The sequence below is a fragment of the Poecile atricapillus genome, chromosome 8 (genome assembly GCF_030490865.1).
Source record: "Poecile atricapillus isolate bPoeAtr1 chromosome 8, bPoeAtr1.hap1, whole genome shotgun sequence".
Lineage (NCBI taxonomy): Eukaryota > Metazoa > Chordata > Aves > Passeriformes > Paridae > Poecile > Poecile atricapillus.
The window spans coordinates 19,218,950-19,240,441 of record NC_081256.1 but is presented as its reverse complement, the minus strand read 5'-3'; the positions used below and the strand labels follow the sequence as shown (position 1 = coordinate 19,240,441).

General features: G+C 40.7%; 1 protein-coding gene across 2 annotated transcripts in view; it reads right to left on the bottom strand.

Annotated features, from left to right (window-relative positions):
* Positions 1–21,492, bottom strand: part of MCF2L2 (MCF.2 cell line derived transforming sequence-like 2) — a 119,561-nt gene that overhangs the window by 15,684 nt on the left and 82,385 nt on the right. For both annotated transcript variants that reach the window (XM_058844220.1, XM_058844221.1), the window contains exons 19-26: positions 19,754–19,846; positions 19,154–19,246; positions 16,831–16,956; positions 12,666–12,887; positions 11,326–11,418; positions 10,880–10,958; positions 7,745–7,817; positions 4,582–4,691 (exon numbers count right to left, since the gene is read on the bottom strand). In XM_058844220.1, the coding sequence (XP_058700203.1) occupies positions 4,582–4,691; positions 7,745–7,817; positions 10,880–10,958; positions 11,326–11,418; positions 12,666–12,887; positions 16,831–16,956; positions 19,154–19,246; positions 19,754–19,846 (889 nt within the window). The remainder of the gene's footprint in view (positions 1–4,581; positions 4,692–7,744; positions 7,818–10,879; positions 10,959–11,325; positions 11,419–12,665; positions 12,888–16,830; positions 16,957–19,153; positions 19,247–19,753; positions 19,847–21,492) is intronic.

Here is a 21,492-nt window from a genome sequence, read left to right as displayed (position 1 = left end):
TTTCTTTCCTCTAAAGTCTCTTCCTTGTACAGCCGTCACAGGAACTTGCAATGCTCTCTGTTCATGGATATCTACTAAACAGTTATGCACAAGTACTCAAAACACAGCATTTTACAGTGCCATATAACAAAATAAAGTGGAATAAAACCCCAGATTTCCTGTTCCCCACTAGGCCACAGCTGAACAATATTTGGAAAAACAAAGACATCCAATCAATGAATGATTTCACACATTAAAATCTCATGTAGCACAATAGATATGATATTCTTCTTCTTCAAGCCTGTAAGCTGCTGAAAGAAGTTCAATGGATCATTTAAAGCCAGTTCACACTTTGACCCTTGAGAGAAACTGGAAACAAATGTTATTTGCACAGTGTACCAGTAAAAGACCAAACCAGCCAACCCAGAGGTTGCCTTGCCAATGCTGCTGTGGGAGCAATTTTTGGTGACGGTGTCTTGGAGCAGAGGAGCCACTTGTGTGCACCAGAAAGGAGCATTTGGGTGAGATGCAGCAGCACTTTAAGAAACAGTGATGGATGGCACCATGGGATGGAGAGAACATTGTGGGAGTGCAGGAGACAGATGGCCTGAGACCAAATGCTGCATGGGTGATTTTACCTTTGGGTGGAGCTCTGCGGTTGGAAAGACCTTGCAATGTGAATCGCTTTCTAGCAAGCGCTGTGCGCTCAAGGTTAAGGCTGCTGGAAGCATCAACTAGGAGAGAGAGGGAGAGGGAAGAGAAATAAGGAAGGAAGGGTCAGCTGTTCAGCTTATGGGAAAGGAAAGGTTAGCACTGGATGACAACTCAAAATAAATAGATTTTGATTCAGTTCAAGCCTGAGCAAGAGCTAATCAATTAGAAAGGTGACATGAGGTCAGGGTGAGTTATCCAGCTGAACCAAACAGAGCCCCTGGGTTGAGTTTGGCTCACTGAGTTTTAATGGAGAACAACAACAAAGCAAAACCAAAGAATAACAGGTGAAGGGAGGTAAATCTTATCAAAGGAAAATACAATTTAGCAGCAAGCTAGTGCCTCCTGTTATGGAAACACATCATTGGTTGGAACAGCAAGTTGTAGGGAGAAATAAGAGAAGAAGCCTTGCAGTGCAGGACATGCAAGTGTTGAGAGCAGTCCCACTTCTGCAATCCAGCACTGGCACCGAAGAGTCTGCCCTCACCAGCCCTGTGGCTGGTACACCTTCAGCCTTACCTGCTGAAGCCTTTCTAAAGCCTCTGAAGCTGGCAGAGAGTCATGCAACTGATCTCTTGATTTGCTGGGATGTAAGGATGCCATGCCAGCAAAGCTCACGTGCCAGGCTCCTGCATGAACAATCAGCCATGCTGTCTGACAGCTGCCTCTGCAGAGATCAGTCACACATGAATCGAGGTCCTGAGGCTCTGGGCTTGAAAGATACTCAGTTACTCACATTGCAGGAAACAGGTGGACCTAGATCAAACCCCCAGATCCACACATTCCTGCCAAATCCTCCATCTGTTCCTTTCTTGGTGTGGGCAGATAACACCCAGAAGGTTTATGGCAAAGGAGCAGGAGAAAAACCACATGTTGGGTACTTGGTTGTGAGCCTTGGGATTTAGCCAATATATTTTCCTCCTCTTTATTTCATAGGCTGTCACGTGAAAATCTTTAAAGGGACAAATGAAGACCAAAAGTACAAAGGGAACACGAAGAGACAGTGATTCCACACTGACAGACAAGCAACAGACAGACAAGCTGTGCTTCCAAAAGAAAGTGCATCCCATCACTTCCTGATTTGCAGCCAAGATAATCCAGGATCCGAGGTGTCTGCATGCATAGGTGGGTGTGAGATGAACAGATTTTAACAACACAGAAGAATTATTTCACTGTGGTTCAGCTCCTTCTACCCAGTGCTCAGTGCCAGCTCTGGGCCAGGCAGGTGCATCTTGTGAGGAGCTGCTTCTGAGCAGTGGCTTCAGCTGTGAGGTCTTTGGTTTTCAGACAATCTGTGTTGGCCATTCCCTGCCATGGCTGCTCCCATTTCCAGGCAATCTTTGTACAGATACTGTAGCTTATAAAGAATTCAAAAAATGGTACATAAAATATACTTACTTTCTCTTTTCATAGGGCAAGAAAATCCATAGCATTTAATTATCAGAGAGTCCTACAGGGAGTACAGCAGTGCCTGTGTAGAGGGGTGGGTTCCTGTGTTAGTTCTTCAGCTCTGCAGTTGAATCGCTATACTGAGGGACCCCTTTGCATTTCACAAGTCCCCACAGCCTCTCAGCACCAGCAAAGCATTGGCCACTGGTGTCTAAACTCATGTTGTCTCCACCTGAGTTATTTCAAACTTTTTCCTTCATTCTGCAGGTATACCAAATAACCCTGGAAACTATTTCCAAATATAATATAATAAGAACCAGGTCCTGATGGGCAACAGGTTGAACAAGAGCCTGCAATGCATCCTTGTGGCAAAGAAAGCAAACAGCATCCTGGGCTGCATTGGGCAGAGCTGTGCCAGCAGTTCAGGGAGGTGATGTTTCCCCTCAGAACAAGAGAGACACTCCTGCCGTGCTGTCCTGTCCTGGGCTCATCAGGACTTGGGCATACTCAAGTAAATCCAGTGAAAGCCGTGAAGATCATGAAAGGATTGCTGTAGCTGACATGAGGAGAGAGTGAAAGAGCTGTGATTGCACAGCCTGGAGAAGAAAAGGCTCAGGAGGATCTTATAAAATAAAGAAGATGGAGCCAGATGCTTCTCAGTGGAGCCCAGTGAAAGGATGAGAGAGGCAACGGGCACAAATTCAAATATGGGAAATTCCATTTAAAAATGTGAAAAACCTTTCAACTGTGAAAGGGGTTAAACCTAGGACAGCGTCCCCATGGCAAGTGATGGAGTCAACATCCTTGGAGCTGTTCAGAACCCAAATGGACATGGTTGTGAGCAAATTTCTGCAGCTGACTCTGCTCTGAGCAGGGGGTCCCCACAGGTTCCTGCAGGATTTGCTGCCATGATATTTCAAGGCAGTGACTCCACCAGTCAGGTCCATATGAAACACTGGTTTACATTAGAAAACTGCCACAGGCACTTATCAATAAGAGTAACAAAACTGAAATAGCTTGTCAAAAGTACCCTCCCCTTCTCTACTGCAGAAACTCCCCAATATTTTAAAATAATCTGTGTTCACATTAACTACACTGATATTGGAAGCATTTTACAGGCAGTAGGTGGCACAAAGAGACAGTTTTGGCAGAGCCCCAGGCTCTGTGCAGGGTGTTGGGACATTTTTGAGTTCAGCGCCCTGCAAAGCCCCAACCAGGTGCCTCACAGGGACACAAACTCGAGTTTTGGTGGGACATCTAGAGCTAGAGAGCATTTTGCTTGCTCTGCAGAGCGAGGTTTGCAGCTCAGGATGCACAGGACACCCAAATCACCAAACAAGAATGGACTCACTGCCCAGCTCTGCAGGAAGAGCCACCCACCAGAGGATGAGGATGCTCTGGGCTGAGCCAGTGGGATCCCAGCCAGAGCCCTGAGGAGCTGCTCATGGGAAAGCAGAAGACAGAAGAATGACAATCAGCACGGAATGTGATCCCAGTTCCCACACTTGAGTAAGCTGGACTGTTAGAAAGGATTAGTAATCTTCATGGAATTTTTTTTTAAATGGGGTTTATAAATTTAAAAGGAAAAGCTACTTTTCCACTTTTTTTTAATTAAAAAAAAAAAGCCTGAATGTTTTAAAAATAAAATTTTACTGAAACAAAATTTTAAGATTGGGTTTTTAAATGAAGAATCCATAACTTTTCTTCCCAGCATGAAAACCTAATGCGATGAAAAATATTTTGGAGAAGAGCCCATTTTTCAAAGACAGTTATTCCATTTTCTTTTCTACTATCTTTATTTTTAAAGACACTGTTACCTTACACCACATTTGGGCATTAATCTCTTTAGACCTCACAATTTTCTTTTTTCATATTACTAGAAAATTCTTTGTTCAACATTAGGAAGTACTGCCTGAAAGAGAAACTGCTATCAAAAGATTTTCTGTTCCTGCTACTGTAAGATGAGATTCAGTTTCTTTATAGTGTTTATTTTAACCTCTGTTGTATAGAAGATCTATTGTACTTATGGCCTCAAATAATGGAGGGACTTTCTGTGACTGCCTGTGGGTTTATTTACTGTACACCTGGGGAGAACGGATATACACAGAGGAGGTAAAAAAACTCTCCTTGACTTAAAGCAAAGAAATCAGCTAGCTAAGTCTGTAGAAAAAAAATTAAATTAAATATATCTAGAAATCAGCTTCATCAGGATGCAGAAGGTTAAAACACACATGCTATCATCCCCTGAGTTCTATTTTTAAACAACACAAGTTGTATAAAGAACACTCTCAAGCATCAAAACTCAGACTTAAAAACTCTAAACTGGTAATGCCTTTTGGTGCTCACAAATTTTGTTGGTACATCCATTCAGCTTTTTAGCATTGGTTTTTTGATGTTGGGTTAAAACAGTGTAGATTTAAAGTATTCCCATCAAACCCCAGAAATACATGCAAATATAAAAATATTACCCTTTGGAAGCAAAAGCTCTGTCAGAACTCCTACCTCTCTTTTGTCTGGCACTGGGACTGGAATTCCTGTTTTTATTGTTAGATGCATCCACATTTGATGCCTCAGATTTGTTTTCATATATACTTGATGACTTCCTGCTATACCTTGGGATAAAAGAAATACAGAAATAGTAACATCCCTGGTTAACATCTAATAAAGCACTGAGCATTAAGCATTCTTTTTTACCCTCAGACATGGAAGCTTAATGAACAAAGGGCTGGTTTTAAAATGCTGTGTGCTATAAAAGCCTGCATCTGTGCAGGCATGTGTGGTGGGAAAAACTCATCCTGCCTCCTTCTCCACACCACACAGTGAGGGATGTGCTTCATCAGATTTGAGAAAGGAAAAATGGAGAAACAAGCTGGTTGTCTGCACAAGTTCTTTTTGCAAGTGCAACAGATTTGAGAATTTGGAGTAGGAAACCAGGTAAGAAAAGATAATCCAGATTTTCCATCCTTTGCAGCATAAATACATTTGTCTCCAGGAGAGAAATGGATACTGGATGCTCATGTAGAGGTTACACCATGCACAGAGCAACTTATGAATTCTATTGGTTTCCCCAACTTCTGTTTCTTCTGCTCTCTGGAACATGAATCCCAGTGGGATATCCCTGTCTGCAGCTGAATCACAAATGGGAGGAGCCCCCTTAACAAACCTGCCCAGCACTGGCCTTGGGTCTGTAATGGGATGAGCGACCCTGTCCCAGGTTTGTAGGATGTTCAAGATGCAAGGTCTTCTTGTGGTTCTTATCCTCATTGTTATGCAAATATCTGGTGATTTAACCTGGGTGTTTGACTGTTATCTTTGGCAAACTGCTCCACACAAATCATTGTATCTACACATTTGAAATACTCTTTGCCAAGGTGCTTGTTATTGACATGTATCAGCAATTAAACTGCTGCTTACAATTAACAGTGAACTGCTACACTTAGCAGTTTGTTCTGCTGTAAGGGAAGATCTGAGATATGATTAAAAATTTAAATTTAAATTCAAATGCTAGAGATCTGTAAATACCTTTTTTAATATAAAGCAATCCAGGACTCATTGTTTTGCATTTGAACTTCTGACCTGTTTCTGATGGAACCTTAGCAAGGTCTCTGTTACCTCCTGTACTAAATCAAAATGTGATTTTGCAGCCTAATGTCAGGTACAAAATGGGGCTCAAAATAAATACGGGAACAAATCCAAAGAACGCTCACATTTCCTCATTCTTTTTTGTCTCTTTCTTCCTAGCTAGGCTGGGATAACTGTGAAACATGCAGCTGACAGAGTTAAAGATTTACAGCTGTGAGAAAGACACCAAAAAAATACACAAGCTTTTCTGAAACAGCATCTGCAGCCAAATTCCAAGAGTTTGTGTTTATCCATGTTCACAGGATATTTTTACATGGATGTATGACTGCATCAGTCATTTCCAACAGAGCAGATAGTTAAGCAGTTAGAACAATAGACTATTTAAGTTTCATATGTTTAAATAGATTAGAAAACAATACAAAGGGATCATTTCATTATCAATGAAATGCAGCAGCCATCCCTTGAGAGAGACATACCAGCAATAGATACCACAGGGCATCCCATTTTAGGATTAAACAGTGGACAAATTTGGAGAGAGAGAGAGAGAACTGAAATAGATTGAACAGGACTTAGGGACACTCAGTAACTGCCTGTATCAAGGACACTGGCTCTAAGTGTCGCTTTTCCCAACACCTTAGCTCCAATCCCAAGTCAGGCCCGCCTTATCTCATGGAATTTCATCCCAGGTGATGTTGGTGGCGTGTAAACAGTAAAGGGGATAATCTTTGTCATGGAACAGATAGAGCCTGGGGAAGGGAAAGCATCCTGCAAGCAGATTTCCCCATTGTCAGAGCAGAGGTTTGACAATTCCAGCAGAGTCACTGTCACACATGGGCAACCCGGGAGTAGATAACATGTCAGTGATTAATTAGCTCCGTCTGCTGGCAGAGCACTGATGATGCTGGCTGCTCTTCAGCCAATGCTGTCTCCACTGGTCTCCAGCACCTCTCACAGCTGGGGCTGCTTGGTCACGTCAGCCATGAGCACAGGCTGTGCCACATCCTGGCTATCACAGCCCAGCTTTTTCCCCTCCTTGCCTCCACCCAGCATCCCAGAACAGGAGCAGAAAGGACTCCCCAGTCCGAGGAGCTCTGCATCCACCGTTTCACATCCACTACTGCAAAGCCAGCTGGGTGCTGCAATTCTGCTGTCCTTGTTCCTCTTGGGGACACTTATTACAGATAATGGGACACCCTGAACTTTATGCCATTCATCACAGCCCAGAGCACTGTTCTTTCATGAAGACTCACTGTATTCCTCCTGTTCCTATAATAACCCAGCATTTGGAGCAGGAGCATCTGACCTCTCCTTTTCTGGCACAGCTGGCAGAGTGAGGGAAGCAAACACTTCATTTTTCCTTTAGTTTAATCCACTCTAGGACAAATAGCTGATCACATGGTCTTTCTTCCTGGAGTTAATTAATTTTCTGTTGATGTATTTTGTCTATAATTTCTGCTATGGAAAATCTCACTTTAAGAGCCTTATAAGAAGGACAACACATCTGGATTCTTCTGAAACATTTTTGTGATTGCACTTCATATCTTACTGGAATAATTTTCTCCTATCCCCAAGGTGGTTCTGCTTAAAGATTCCCACCCCTGAACCCTAAACAAAGCAATTTAACCAAGTCTAGAAAAAAAATGGTGCAGGATTAATAGCACTACATCTGTTTAATATTTCTTGCATTGAGTTGTACAACTCTCAAAGGCTGGCTGTTACCTGAAATCTCCTGGTTTTGATCCTGCTAAAATATTACAGTGATATCCCATGACAATTTACATTAAACTTGCCCAGCAACTGGGTCATTACAAAACTTTGCTGACAGCTCCATTTAAGATCTTGGAAATGTTCCAATACTTTTTGTCTAAACTTGAGTTAATCTTTGAAATTAATTCTGCATTGTGATATTACTTCTCTCTTAAGCAAACCTTTATGTGTATTTATATATCTTTAAAGACTTTGAAGACAATTGAGTAAATTCATACCCAGGAAGCTAAACACAAAAACCTAAGAATTTATGTACTGCAAAAGCACAAACACAAGATAAAACATGACCCTGATATGTCAAGGCAGCTGTGGTTACCTGCTTGCATTGGAGGAATCCATTGGTGCATGATACACACTCTCAGTGATTCTTTGGTGCAGTTGACTTGCTTCTGTTAAAGAAAAAGTAAAAAGAAGTTGCTCCAAAATGTGTAAGTTGCTTCTGTGTTTATATAGAAGGTGGGAGAGAGAAACAGGAGAGGAGAGATTTTGCCTGCCACTGCAATCAAAATGGAATGCTTGTATTTGAAGAGAAAGGCATATTAAGATCTTCATGAAACCTTTTAGCTCACGGAACAACTCTTCTACTTACATTTTTTCACCACTAAAGAGACTTCTTACCCTGCTACCTTCCCTTTTCTCTGTATCTCTTCCTAGCTAACTGCATGGTATGGTCTTAGAGAAAGGACATAATGGCCCTTTTCCCAGAATACAAGTTTTGTGGGTCAGTTTTTTCTGGATTTAGCAACACGCGTCCATCAGTCCTTTTACATACTCAGCTACATAGCAGAATATATCCCCATATCTCTGCAGAATGCTTTTGCTCAGCATCCTGGGCAAACAGCAATCAGAAAATGTTATTCATATGCTACTTGTTCATGCTTTTTGCAGGGCCACAAGGTAGCAACAGGTTTGTACTTTGTCTAGTAAATGCTGAGTGAAGAAAAATTATCAGACAGTTGCTCAGAGCCTGGATTTCAGGACCAGGAGAGTCAGACACTGAGAAGTGAGGAAGCAATGGAAGGAGCTGCTTTCAAGCTCTCACATTGCTGAGATCCCTGGGCTATTTCACTCTGAAAGAAGATGAACGTTCCATCAGTTAAGTGACAAGGGGACAGGGCAGCACTGAAAGATTAAACTCAAGTCCTTTGCTGGTGGGGTACAAATGCCCAAGCTGGGTGGTGAGTGGGAAGTGGCTCCATTCTGGGATTGGCAACTGATTCATGGCCTTAGACAGATCCCTTAAGCTTTGCCTGCAAGGGACAGCTATGTTTGGGACTGATGGATCAAGGTGCTGCCCAAAGCCTTGTTAACATCCCATGCTGACTGCAATATCTGACAGGGCTGGGTACACACCAAGTGTTTGGACACCAGTGACCCATATTTTAAACTATTTATCACATCCTGTGGCCACCTTCTCTGCCCTTCACTCATTCATCCCAGCTGGTTCCTTCCAACATTCCTACCCCCTGTGCAACTCCTAACAACAGTCATTTAAAAACAGCCAAACAAACAAATATATCCCTCTTCCTTCTCCCATTGCAATGCTCAATTGTAAAAATATCCAGTCTTGGATTAAGGCCTCTTCTTTTGTGAGTATTTAGAAATAGAAAGTTTAAAACCACAGGACAAAGCGTGTGCTTCCTGACACCAGTTTTTGTAGTAAGGGATTTGATTGATGTGATCATTTGGGAAAAGGCAATGGGAAGAGTTGCAATAGCATATGAGATCAAATTTATACCCTCTGACTGCTGTTCTGCTCAATTCACAATAAAGGAAATCTTGACTTTACTCATAGAGTAGGATGAAAGTCACCATTGGATGGTCTTGAGACTAGACTGAATAAAGTCTTGAGTAACCTTGTCTGACCAATAACTGACTCTGCTCTGAGCAGGACCTTGGACTGTGAGATCCTGAGGGCCTTGAAACCCGAGATATTCTAGAATCATATGATCTTAGAATAAACACAATAAAGAACATCAATTTAAAAATGCTTCAACTGGTCTTGATTCCTGTATATTTTTCCCTGGAAAATACAAAGTAACTCTTGCTAATAGGTCTTGTATGCTATAGAGACTTCACAAATGCTCATCTGGGTAACATACAAGTTTAATTTCCTTTGCCTAGAAATACCAATGGGGGACTAACACTCTATCCTATTAAATATGTACATTTTTCTCCATTAGCAACTCTTCTGTGGTAGCCTAAGTCACCAGCTTTTATACTTCAGAAGTAAATATTACAAACTGTATCAGAAAACCTCTAGATCCAGTCCTGAAATTGCACTAACAAGAATCTTGAGGTCTTTCCTCAGCAGTTCCTGATGAACTAATCACAGTAAAATTCAGAATACAAAGGAAAAAGGATGAAGACAAGATCAGTAACAAAAGACCAGAGTAGAAAACATTGCAAATAAGTGTACTGTTATGGGTTGGATCAAATTGCTAAGGCTAAGGCTCATAATTGTTTCCTTCTACCTAAGGAGGTTTTAAGAGCTCATTGTCTTTCTGAAACAGACAATTAAAATAGAGGTGACCTCTAAAATTAAAGCACAGACACAGGTTTCCACCTTGGACAAAGTCTGCTTAGGAATTTAAAGGATGTGGGTGGAGAGGCTTTGCTGACCTTGCTTTGAAGAGAGATGAGTGTATGAGAAAAGCAGAAAATGACAGACCAAAGTGAGAAGCAATGCCAAGATTCAGGAAAAGTCTGTGGGGCTTTTTGTCCTAAGAGAATAAATAGAATAGCATCTATGATAGCTATCATCACTATGTTCTTTTACTATCTGAAATAACCTGACTGAATTTTGTCTGTCTAGGATTCAATATCTTACATGAAAAAGGGTGTCATTATCTTAGGTGCTTAGAAGGCTTCAATCATTCATGGTGTTGAACATGTCACAAACCACCTTTATACTGACATCTCTGTGAGAGAGGGGAAATTTCATTAACCATGTTTCACAGGGAGGTCACTAAGATGGAAAGATGGGACAAGTGACATTTAGAACATAAGGTGGGTGACTAGATTTAAAAAAAAACCTTCAAAGCCCAAAAAAAACAAAGCAAAAAAAAACTGCCCCAAAAGAAGGGCAGTGGCTGTGAACAGTCACAGATGTGGAAGGAGAACTTTTGATGCAGGTGTTGTGAGCAGACCTCGTATCCTCACGTGCTGGTGTAAAAGGATGCTTCTGGAGTTGTGGCTTGAGGGGGACAATAGAGGAAAACCATGTTCCTTGGACTAACTGTGAAAGGAATAGATAACTATGTCGTTTATAAAAGACCAATAAATTTTCTTTGATCAGGACATGCCTTTAAATCCCAGCAATGCTGCAACTGCCCAGCTGGTCCTTGTTGGCTTCACTGGTGGTACTGGCTGGCACTGTCCCAGCCCCCTATTGTCACACACAGCTACAGAGGGAAGGACACATTCCCAGCTGCTGCTCTGTGAGCCCTACCTCTGCATGCTTCCAGCTGTCCTGTCAGGACTTTGCGGATCTCTGAAATCCAGGTGTTTTTCAGCTCAACAGAAGATGCCTGAGAACAAAAGAGAACAAGGCAAAGCAGATCCAGTTAAAACACTGCCAGTCACTGGGCTGCCCTGACCTACACTGGCTCTCAGTTTTGCCAAGGATTGGAACACTGTGGCCAGTTTTGAGCAAAGCAGACAATCCTCAAGATGGAAGTTACCACAAACCTAAGGTCTTGTCCTTGCTTTTCTGTTTAGCATTCCAAGAAATTCCTCATTACTTTACTTCTTCTTTTAGCTTTTCAGTGTCTACACAACAATGAAGCTTTCAATGGCTATTGTTTCTGGAGTATACAGGACATTGTATGAACATTCTTAAAAACAATTCAATGGAAAGGAAGTATAGCTCTTGGAAGCAAAAAGGATTGTCATTACCTGAATGATATAGACTTCTTCTCTGCCATTATACCAGATCTCAAACTTCTTGTTATCTCCTTTTACATTTTCTGTAATGCCCACAGTGCTCATCTATTTCAAAATAGAAAAGAAGTTGGAATCTGGAAATTATCAGTAGTCTTTAAACTTGATCCTCTGAGAAGCATTTTTTAAAGGCTGCATTCACTTCTGACACCTTAGGGAGTCATTAAAAGTAAAATTCAGAGCATGTTATTTCTCAATATCTAATTTGCCATTCATCTTTTTGATTACTAAAGGAAAAAAGAATGTTCAAAATTAACCCAAGCTAATGTCTGATCATGAATTTATCCTCTTTTCTTTTATTGCTTGATCTGTGGATCAGTTTTAACCCCATTCTGGCTCTTGTTCACCTTGACAAATTTTCAGTTTTAGGAAGACTCTTTTTTCACTTGCCATCATTGACCTTTTAAGGTGGGAGAGGATGAGGGATGGAATAGGGCTTTGTGAGATTTAATGACCAATCTGCAAGTCCAGATGACAGCAAAAACCTGAAGAAAATAATTCTAGATACCCTAAATTAAAAAGTCTTAATCACAATTTTGAAGTTCAGCTATTCCTAACCAACTTCTCATCTTCCTCCTGTATTTGTTCATGCCTCTTGCTCGCATTCACATCAGCATTAATTTAAAGATTTAGGCAGTGTTATGCCACCATTCCTTCTATCTCTACAGGAATAAACTTGAAATATGTATATGAATTGGTTCAAATGTTTGTATGTATTGGTTCAAGCCCTGAACCAGGTTCTGTTACAATTCCTGTCTGGGTACTTGTAATAAGTTTGGAACATGTTAGCTGGCTAAAGTCACAAGTGTCACACCAATGTTATAGAGGGAAAATGTGGCCTACTTGTGATTCCCACCTTAAAATGTCCTGTCTCATATCTGGAAATTTCACTCTTGCAAATAAAAGGGCACTTCTACTGCACTGATTCATCTGTAGCTGTTACTGTCACAGAATAGATCTACTCAACTGTGTCAGTAGTAAAACTTGCAATAGAACTGCATTTGGAGGATGACCATAGGCAGAACAATGACAGATGCAGGTCCACTCAGTCTGGCTCCTCTTTATGGGATGCTGGGCAAGAACACACAGTGTCCTTTGCATCAAGTTGCAAAGAACAAGGTTCACATCTGCAGTTGCAGGATATATGGCTTGGTCTGTCTCCAGCCCAAAACTAAATGGGAGCTGTCATTTCCTCAAGGGTGCAAGACACCTTCTTCAAATCCCCATATGGACACATCCCTGCCTGTGAGAACACCACACTTATTTCCCTCCCCTACCATTACTGCATTTATTACCTTTAATGAATTTTTAAAACTGTATGAAGCTGTCTTCTCATGGCCATCGGTGTTCTCCTCCCGTTTCTTGCAGAAAAGTAGCATTTTTGTATAGAGGAAGAGGTGTCTCTGCATTGGTTTGAATCTAGCCAAGTCCTTCACCTTGTTGTGCCCCTTCTTGTGGTCAGTCCATACATTGAAGGAACCCTGCATCAACAGCTTGCCAAGCTCACTGACATCCCCCTAGCAAGCAAGGAAAAGAGAGAGCATACATCACATCCAAACCAGGGTCATCCCAGGCACAATTCATTCCTCTGGTGGTGTTTGAGATTCCAGGCAGTAGCATCCCTTGTGTTGGAGAGTGCACATGTCCCCTTGCTAAGCCTATGTGGTTTCTTTCTATAACCACAAACTCACTGGTTTCCATGTCCATAATTCCCAGTTTGTTTCCCCGCTCATAGTTAGTATTTAAGATCCATCTCAGGATCTCTTTGTATGTGACACACAGGCTGTCCTCTCTGGTGACCTCAGAGGAAGCTTCTTCTGACAAAAACTGGGTTTCAAGGCTCCTGACTCCAAGGAATGCCCAGTGCAGACCAGTACCCAAGCAAAGGCTTTGACTCTGGAAGATCTAGTTTCACTTTCCACTCTTGTACAAGTTTCCTCCATCCCTGGGCAAAACCTTGAAAGAGCTTAGACGCCTGAAGTCACGAATCAGTGCCTAGAGCTATGTAGGTATGTAATTCCCTCCTGTTTCAAAATTGTCTTTACAAGCTTTGTCAATAGTTTCTTGGCTCACCATCTGCAAACTATGCAACACTGCCTTGGGCAGAGAAGGAATGAATGCACCAAGCAGCCACTAGGCAGGAACTAGATAGACTTTTCCAAATTAAAGGAAATTTTCCAAATTAAAGGTCTTCTTGTCTGAAGACCACTGATGGGTAAATACTTCAACTGATATAAATATTTAACTCAGATGCCAATTCTGTGTTAAGAGTGGAGGAACATATGGATATAAGACATGGCAATGGTATGGTAATGGGATTCAACAAATAATGATAATCATAATTATCTTAACAGCAAGTTTTCTAAGGAATGCTTTGTATAATAAGTTGAATGAATAAGCCCAGTACATTATTAAAGTACTTATTTTCAAAATTTGCATGTTTTGTTGATTATAAGGTGAAGACATTGGCTCCGAGTGGGACTGCCTAATTTCTTATGCTAAGAATTTCAACCTGTTCTCCCTCTCATTTCTCATCCTCTACCCTACACTCAACTGCAAAACCAGAGCTTTATTAGATACTTTTACACTCTCTATCAGGGTGTTATTAGACTCTCCAAACCATTCAGAAAACCTCAGCAGTTTAGATAAAGTCTGTCATCTCTAATATATAGAGTTGGATCTTTGTGCATACAGGACTGTGGGTGTTTGTATTTATATGTGCATGTAGCTATAAATGACAAGCCTGTGAAAAGCACATTGATATGCAAGGCTAAATTAAAAAACAAAAAACAAAAAAGCAAGCATATTTTCAACATGGTTCTGACAATGGTGAGAGGCTCCTGTCACTTCAGGCACTGTTCAATACGGCACTGAGATCCAGAAGCTCAGTTCAGCCCTTGAGACAGGCCTGACTCTCCCACCTTGAATCTGGGATTGGGATAATAGTGAGTGAAGTGGGAGGCTGCCACTGCAGAGAGAAAGAGACAGACAGGGATGGCAGTCTGCAGCAATCCCACAGGAGACTTTGAATATTAGCCCACAAGCACTGCATTCTCTTCAATGTGGGCAGCAAATAGGAGGATACTGTTTCTGGTAATTTCTGCTAGTGGACAGCAATATTTTATCTTAAAGGAAGTTTATTTAAAGTGGAGGATTTGATCTCTATCTCAAATATAATTATTCCCTGTTAGAGCAATACATAGCATCCCATGTTTGTTGAACAATACATATGATAAATTATAAGAATCTCTCATCATAATTCATGGACAAACTACCTAGGCCAGATTGTGTACAAATATTGGGATGATAGTAGGGAACACACCTAAAACTTCTGCTCTCCAAGCTTTATCCTACTTTTTTTGTGTGTTTTTGCCTAAAAATAAAAAACATACACCAAACCAACCCCAGACTTACATGTTAGCAATTTCTTACACAAGAGTTCAGCTCCTCAAATCTGCATGTGCCCAAGTCCAAGGAACAGAATACCCTATGAAATTGGGAGCATTCATCAGCTATCACAAAACCTGCTTTTCTACTGGTATAATATCCCGGTCTGAAACGTTTTCCAGGCAAGTATTTCTATCATGGCTGTGTGGGAAAGATTCCACAAGATGGGGTGTGGTTTCATCATCTATGGGAGTTGTTTATTTGGCACCACAGCTGAGCACCTGGGACAGGGGGAACAGGGAGAAGAAATTATTGGGTGCATCCTCTTTCGCACTTTCACCCCATTTAATAATCATGCAGCAAACCATCTCAGGATGGCTGTCATCATTTGGCTAAGCAGTGGCTATGTCCCACTGTGCCAGGTTTTGCAGTTCAGCTAAGAAAGCAGAGGCAAAAATCTAGTCCTTGGAGTTACTATTTGGCATTTCATGAAAGGCTGGAAAATTCAAAAGTAAAAGTTGAAAAGGAACAGGAATGTTCTGTTGAATTCCTGAGTACAAAACTACTCTAGCTTTAAAGCAAGGAATAAACAAAAGGATGACCTCAATATTTATATGGACAGGAATCTGGATAAATCCCCCTGCTCAGGATAGTATGTTACCTTTCTTAGAGAAGCTCTTCTTTTCCCTTTACAGAAATGTTTCAAAACAATTTTTTTTGCTAAATTGCTGTAAGTACATACATTTAAACTGAGAAACACAGGAGGAAATCTACCTTTCTCTTTGGGAATTAATAAGAAACAGTGGAAACTGGGGAGCTAAAAAGTGTGCTGCATCCATGAGCTTCCCATGCCCATGTTGACTGGTTAAAGTCTGCAATAATAATGTACAGGCTCTACAGAGTTTTTCTAAAATTAATATCTGAGATGCTCAGACTCAGCTATGACCAGAATGGATTAAGTATGTGCTGTTTTATTTATTTGTGCCTATTCAGTGTTTACCACTAAAATGAGGTGGCCTGTTCCACCTTCAACCCAGTCCAGCTACTGCAGGCAGAACTCACATTCTCATCCCAAAGGTAATGCACAGTCCACAGGAGCATCTCCAGCTGTGTGCAGCAGTGGATCTCTGACAAACAGTTAAATGAGCAAGCATTGAATTTATTTATAAAGTCATGCTGGCAGGAGGCATGGATTCCTCAGCTACCAGATGCAGATGCACTTGCACGAAATAGAACTATAGAAATCAAAACTTCTGAGGACACTCCCATTCTGAAAAACAGAATAACTCTTCCCACTCAGACATTATCTGTATAGCCCAAACACCTTCTCAGGAAGTCAGATTTCACACAAAATAGTTTGTCTGGATTAAAGCCTGTTACTGTGATGTAACAATTCTTTGAACAATACTCAGTATATTGTTTCTTTCTTGACATTTTTACCCTGCAGCTATTTCAAAAAGGGCAACCACATGATTCTCAGGCCTCATTTTACCAAGCTTGTTTCTCCTTTATGTGTCAATCACTTCCACTTCTCACTTAAGGGCTCATTTTATGTAGTCAGCTAGTTCTTGAAAGTCATATGACTTCAGTGGAGCTTCTGCAGAGGTATATATTTGTGCCCTTTGATTTGTACTGTGGTTGTTATTTCACATTTCAGATAACAAGCTTGCCAATCGGTGACATGGATTCCATTACCCACTTTAAATGAAAGCCAAATTTTTCTCCCTAAGTGCAAAAGATTTGAAAACACTTGAGTTGCACAGGAGTCACAAAATTTCAGCCGATTTCTTTCATTCTGCCACACTTGCACCTCTTACCTACAAATGAGTTTTGGGTGCAATTACTCAAAAGTCCTGCATTTGCCCCATTATGTCCCCACATTCACACCCCAGCTCCACATGACAGGTGTGCTGAGATGTATTTTTGGTCATCACAACACACCACTGAGTGACATCCTTCTGGAACATGGCACAGGCTCCCTAAAGCACAGTACCAGCCACAGGCATAGCATGATCAGTGATGACAGGAGCATGGGATGGCTCAGACCAGAATAGGAACAGCAGCAGCAATTACCTCATATCCTGTGATTGCTATCTGGTGCATGGAATCATTTACTGATTTGATGATGTCAAGCATCGTGGCCAGGGCTTCTTCCAATTCAGCAGTACCTTCTGAATTCTTGCTGCACTTCAGCATTTCCTGATTAAAAAAAGATATGGGGAATACTTGAGAACTTCTGATACCAGAAGACACGGTAGGACAATCCTCCCTGGAATTTGTGTTACATAACTAGTGGAAAACAAAAGAGGAGCAAAAAAACCCAAAAATCCCCAAATATGACATTCACTGGGCTGGTCATTGAGGACACATACTTTGATCTTTTGAACATTTTCAAGTTTAAAGAGTTTATTTGAGACAGGACCATTCTGACATGTTTACAATGAACTCCTTGCATGTCATAGAATTATATCCAGGGTTTTTTTTCCTTCACATCTGCTAGAACAGAAACTCAATATAATTATTTCAGGTGTTAGACAATTCCCCATTTTCTTTTGCAATTAGTTCAACAAGGTACTTACTATCACTGTTAAAATATGAATTAATTTCTAGTCTGAATTTGGCAAGTTTGACATTCCACATTTTCAATTTGGAAAAATTTTAATCCAAAAGCTGAGGCACTTGTGTTCCTTGTAAAATAAGGATGCAAAAAGGTAGCTCCTGCAAACCCCAAACAGCAGCAGTCTCCCCTCAAGTGCTTGGGTAACCAGGGATTAGAAGGTAAAAGCAGGATGCATTCCTGCAGTATCTGCTGCACATTTCCAAAGATGAGAATGGATCTCTGTACAGTGATCATGCTGTTTTTATCAGCATGAGCATATTAGCTAAACTGATTGAAACCAGAGTGTTGCAATAGTTGTGACCCAAAATTCAAATTCAGTCTGCCCACCACTCAAGGCACACAGCTTCTTAAGCACTTGTTTGTTACCAATTTTTCACTGGATTCCATTTTTCAATGCTCTTTTAAATGCTCCTGCAGCCAGGGAAGGACTGCACCATCTTCCCAGATCTCATAAACCCTGACAAAGTAAATGCCAGTGCCAATGTGCTGTTGCTAAGTACAAAACTGGTCTGACCAGCTTCAAGCCCCAATGGCTGAGACCTGTTTTGCTTGAGAATTTTACTCCTTGATCTAATCTTGGCTTTATTTACAGTCGTATTTAAAATTAAAAGAAAAATCTGGTTTACTCTTGCTTTCCTGGAGACCTTGAGATTTTTTCCCTTTTCACAGAATAGTTTCAAGAAATAGAGTTCAAATTATTTCTGGACTATGTTGATGTAAATCTACAGGAATCAGTGAAGTTGCATCCTTGTCAATATCCATGTTCAATATTTGGATTCTATACTTTTACATTAAGTCAATAATGTAAGCAGTTCACAGAAATTAAGTACAAGAATGGCCAACCACGTCTTCCCATTGCTTATACTGGCACATTTTGAGCAGTGCCACAGCAGCTATTAGCAAGTTAAATGGCAACCTAAAATCTTCATTGCAAATTTCAATGCTAAATTTCATGACAGTGCATAACACTACTTTAAGTCCAGAGGCTTGGGAGCAGCATGTAATTTATCTTCATGACCTACCCATAGGGAAAGTCGGTAAATATTATTTTTAAGAATAGATGGAGACAGAAATTTAAGACACCAGCTTAAAAAGAAAAAAAAAAAAATCATTGTTTTGAGTGTATATATATATTTTCTATTGCCCAGTTCAGACCAGAATTTCAAGCATGGACCATTCATGGTCCCAGCCAAATCAAGAGGGAAGTTCACATATTCACCCTGTGGAAAAATTACAGACAATTTTTTTCCTAGCTGTGTCTTTTAAAAAGAAGCAGCAAAAGGGAGTGGCTCCCTCTGAAAGGTTTGAGTCACAACCATGGGAAAATAGCAGTGCAGAGAGCTGAAAGAGTTTTGTTAAACAAGGACAGATGTTACAGACTGGATTTAAGGTATCAGTTCCTGTTTTCAAATTGTAAGACCATATACTGATACAATAAAGTCAAGTTCAATTTCTGTTTAAAGAAAAATAAAACAATCAATAAGACAATAAAATACTTACTATCTTAAAAACTAAATAAAATATCTTACTTTATATGGAGTACCTATAATAGTACACTGCTATTACTTAGTATAAGTAGTAAGTAATGGCCGTTCTCAATCTAAAATACAAGTTCCTGTACCAGACTGTTTTCTACCATTTTACAACTAAAAAATGCTGAGTATTTGCTGAAGAACTGAGTGAGGATTTGTTCCCAGGTAGTCCTGACTGATATGCAATTCTGGAAGTAAAGCAAGCCGTACATTGGAATTCTTTGCAGTGTCATGGAGAATTTACCTTTAGCAACAGCTGGTACTTGGTGATTCTCTGGACTGGCTTTAAGAGATAAGCATCAAGTGAGAGCTTATGATCCAACTTGCGCTGACATTCCTGTAGGAGACAACACGGAAGAAAAATAAAATTGTTTCTTGAAACACAGGCAAGTCACCAAGATCATTATCCTTTGACAATCTGAAGATTATATGTCTGTGAATTAATTGAGAAAGAAATTTGTTCCATCTGCATAGGAATTTCCGGGTTACTTATACCACAGTGAAAATATATCTAAACAAGAGCTAATGTTTAGGTTCAACTTGGTGTCGAAATCTGGCATTCCCTGCTGATAAGATTGCAATCAGCTGGGATTTGCAAAGAAGCCAGCACTTGTTTGGTGTGGGTACAGCCTGCAGAGTCAGGCTCCTGTCCAGGAAATCTACCCACTGCTCTGCCTACCCAGTCTCCTGTAGAGAGCACCCTGACACACACTGGGCACCTGCCATTGGTATAAGAAGCACGCAGAAGAGTCTGTGTATTACTCTAGGTTTTCTAAAGAATTGAGATACACAAGGAAAACAAGCTTTGAGGGTCTTGCACTGATAGTCTGCAATGAAATTCCACCTGAAAAAAAGTGCTGTCTCCACACTGTCTCCAGAGAGCTTCAGACCTTGGTTTGTTCTGACAGTATTTTTCATATATTTGAAGGTCTTCCTTCTGCAAGAAAAGAAGAGTTTAGGTAAGGGAAAGAAAAAGAATCCAGAGTGTCTTTCTCGAATCACACTTTTTCTTACCTTCCATCCTAAGACATCAAGTAATTATCACATGAAAATAATTCTGCATGTAAAAACATACTGAAACCACCAATCCTGCTTTTTATTTCTGATTAAGTTAAATACATCTGAAAATGAGATTTTTTTTCTTCACTTTTCACAAAAAGCAAGGAGACTGCAGACTGGAAGACACATAATCTAACAGGAAAACCAGTATCTTTTTCAGGGAGGTGAATTGATTGTTTGGAAAAAAAAAAAAAAAAAAAGCAAAAAAGAACATTTGAAATTTAAACTTCATTAACAATACTGGCACAGACTGTAACTGTTAATGATAACTAAGGTTTACCAGTTCAACACACTTCAAAAATAATGTTGGCTCTCAATAGTACAAGGACAAATTAAAAGGGAGGAAATTTGTCGTGTTGGTGTCACAGGCCAGGCAGGGGGATGTACTTAAACTCTGTTCTCTCCAAATTAGAAGTGGGGGATTCATTTTATTTAGCTTTGACTGCACTCCAAGTGCTCTCATTGAGGGCCACAGCAAAAATCTCACTGACTTCAGTGAAAACAGAGACAATCTCTAGAAAAGCCCAGAGAGGGTGTTTGAGCTCCCTGGGCTGTGTGGGTGTTCCTCTGCCAGGTGCTGACTGTGCACCCAGGTGGCCACAGGGCAGTGCCAGGGGCTCCTGAGCAGGGCTGGCTGTGCCCGACCAGCCGGGAGCCCTGCTGGATGTGACCTCAGCAAATCAAAGAAAACACCAAAAATAAATCTCAGCAATTCCTGGATCTGTGCTTTCCTCTGTGCTTTCAGCCTACCAGGCAGTTCCCACACACTCCTGCTGCAGGGAAATCATTTCCCTCTGTACAGTTACCAGAAGAAATCAGTGTTGCTGCTGTCTTCCTCTAGAGACCCATCCTGACATCACCCTGATGAATCAGCTGTGAAATCAGAGCTGTGACACGTAACACCACACTGTGTCAAGGATTATGCAACACAAAAATCTCTTCTGTTGCAACTCAATAGAGTATTAATGGTGCTGTTTTAAAATAGGTGCAGAGTTTTCTTCACAAAAATAGAATTGTTTATACATATTGCCCTGGAGGGAAGTTAACAGGGGGTAAATCCCACAGAACTGAAAACAGCAACAAAGCATAAGCAAGCATTACAATCTCATCCTGGCCCACAGAAACCTAACTGGACTGGGTAAGAAGAGAGAGAGCAACAGAAAGAGAACTATTAGGAGTAAGAGAAAAGAACCAAGTAAACTTAAAGAAAAGGTATAATAACCAACAATTTACCAGTAATTTGCCATAGTGGAACCACCCTACGCCAGTGCAATCTACTGCTGCCTAAATCAGTGACACTTGCTCAGGCAGATACTTACATATTTAATTACTGCTTTAAGTTTTGCAATAGTGTTAGGAATAGAATTAGGCTCAGACTTTAAAATGCAAAGAAGTAATTGATTGTCTAATTATTCAAATCCCAGTCCTAAATAATCCACACGTCTCTATTTTCACTTGCAAAAGTTCTGACTTCTTGCTGGTACTTTTACACCATGCTCCTCTCTCCTTTAAAGCTTTTCCTCT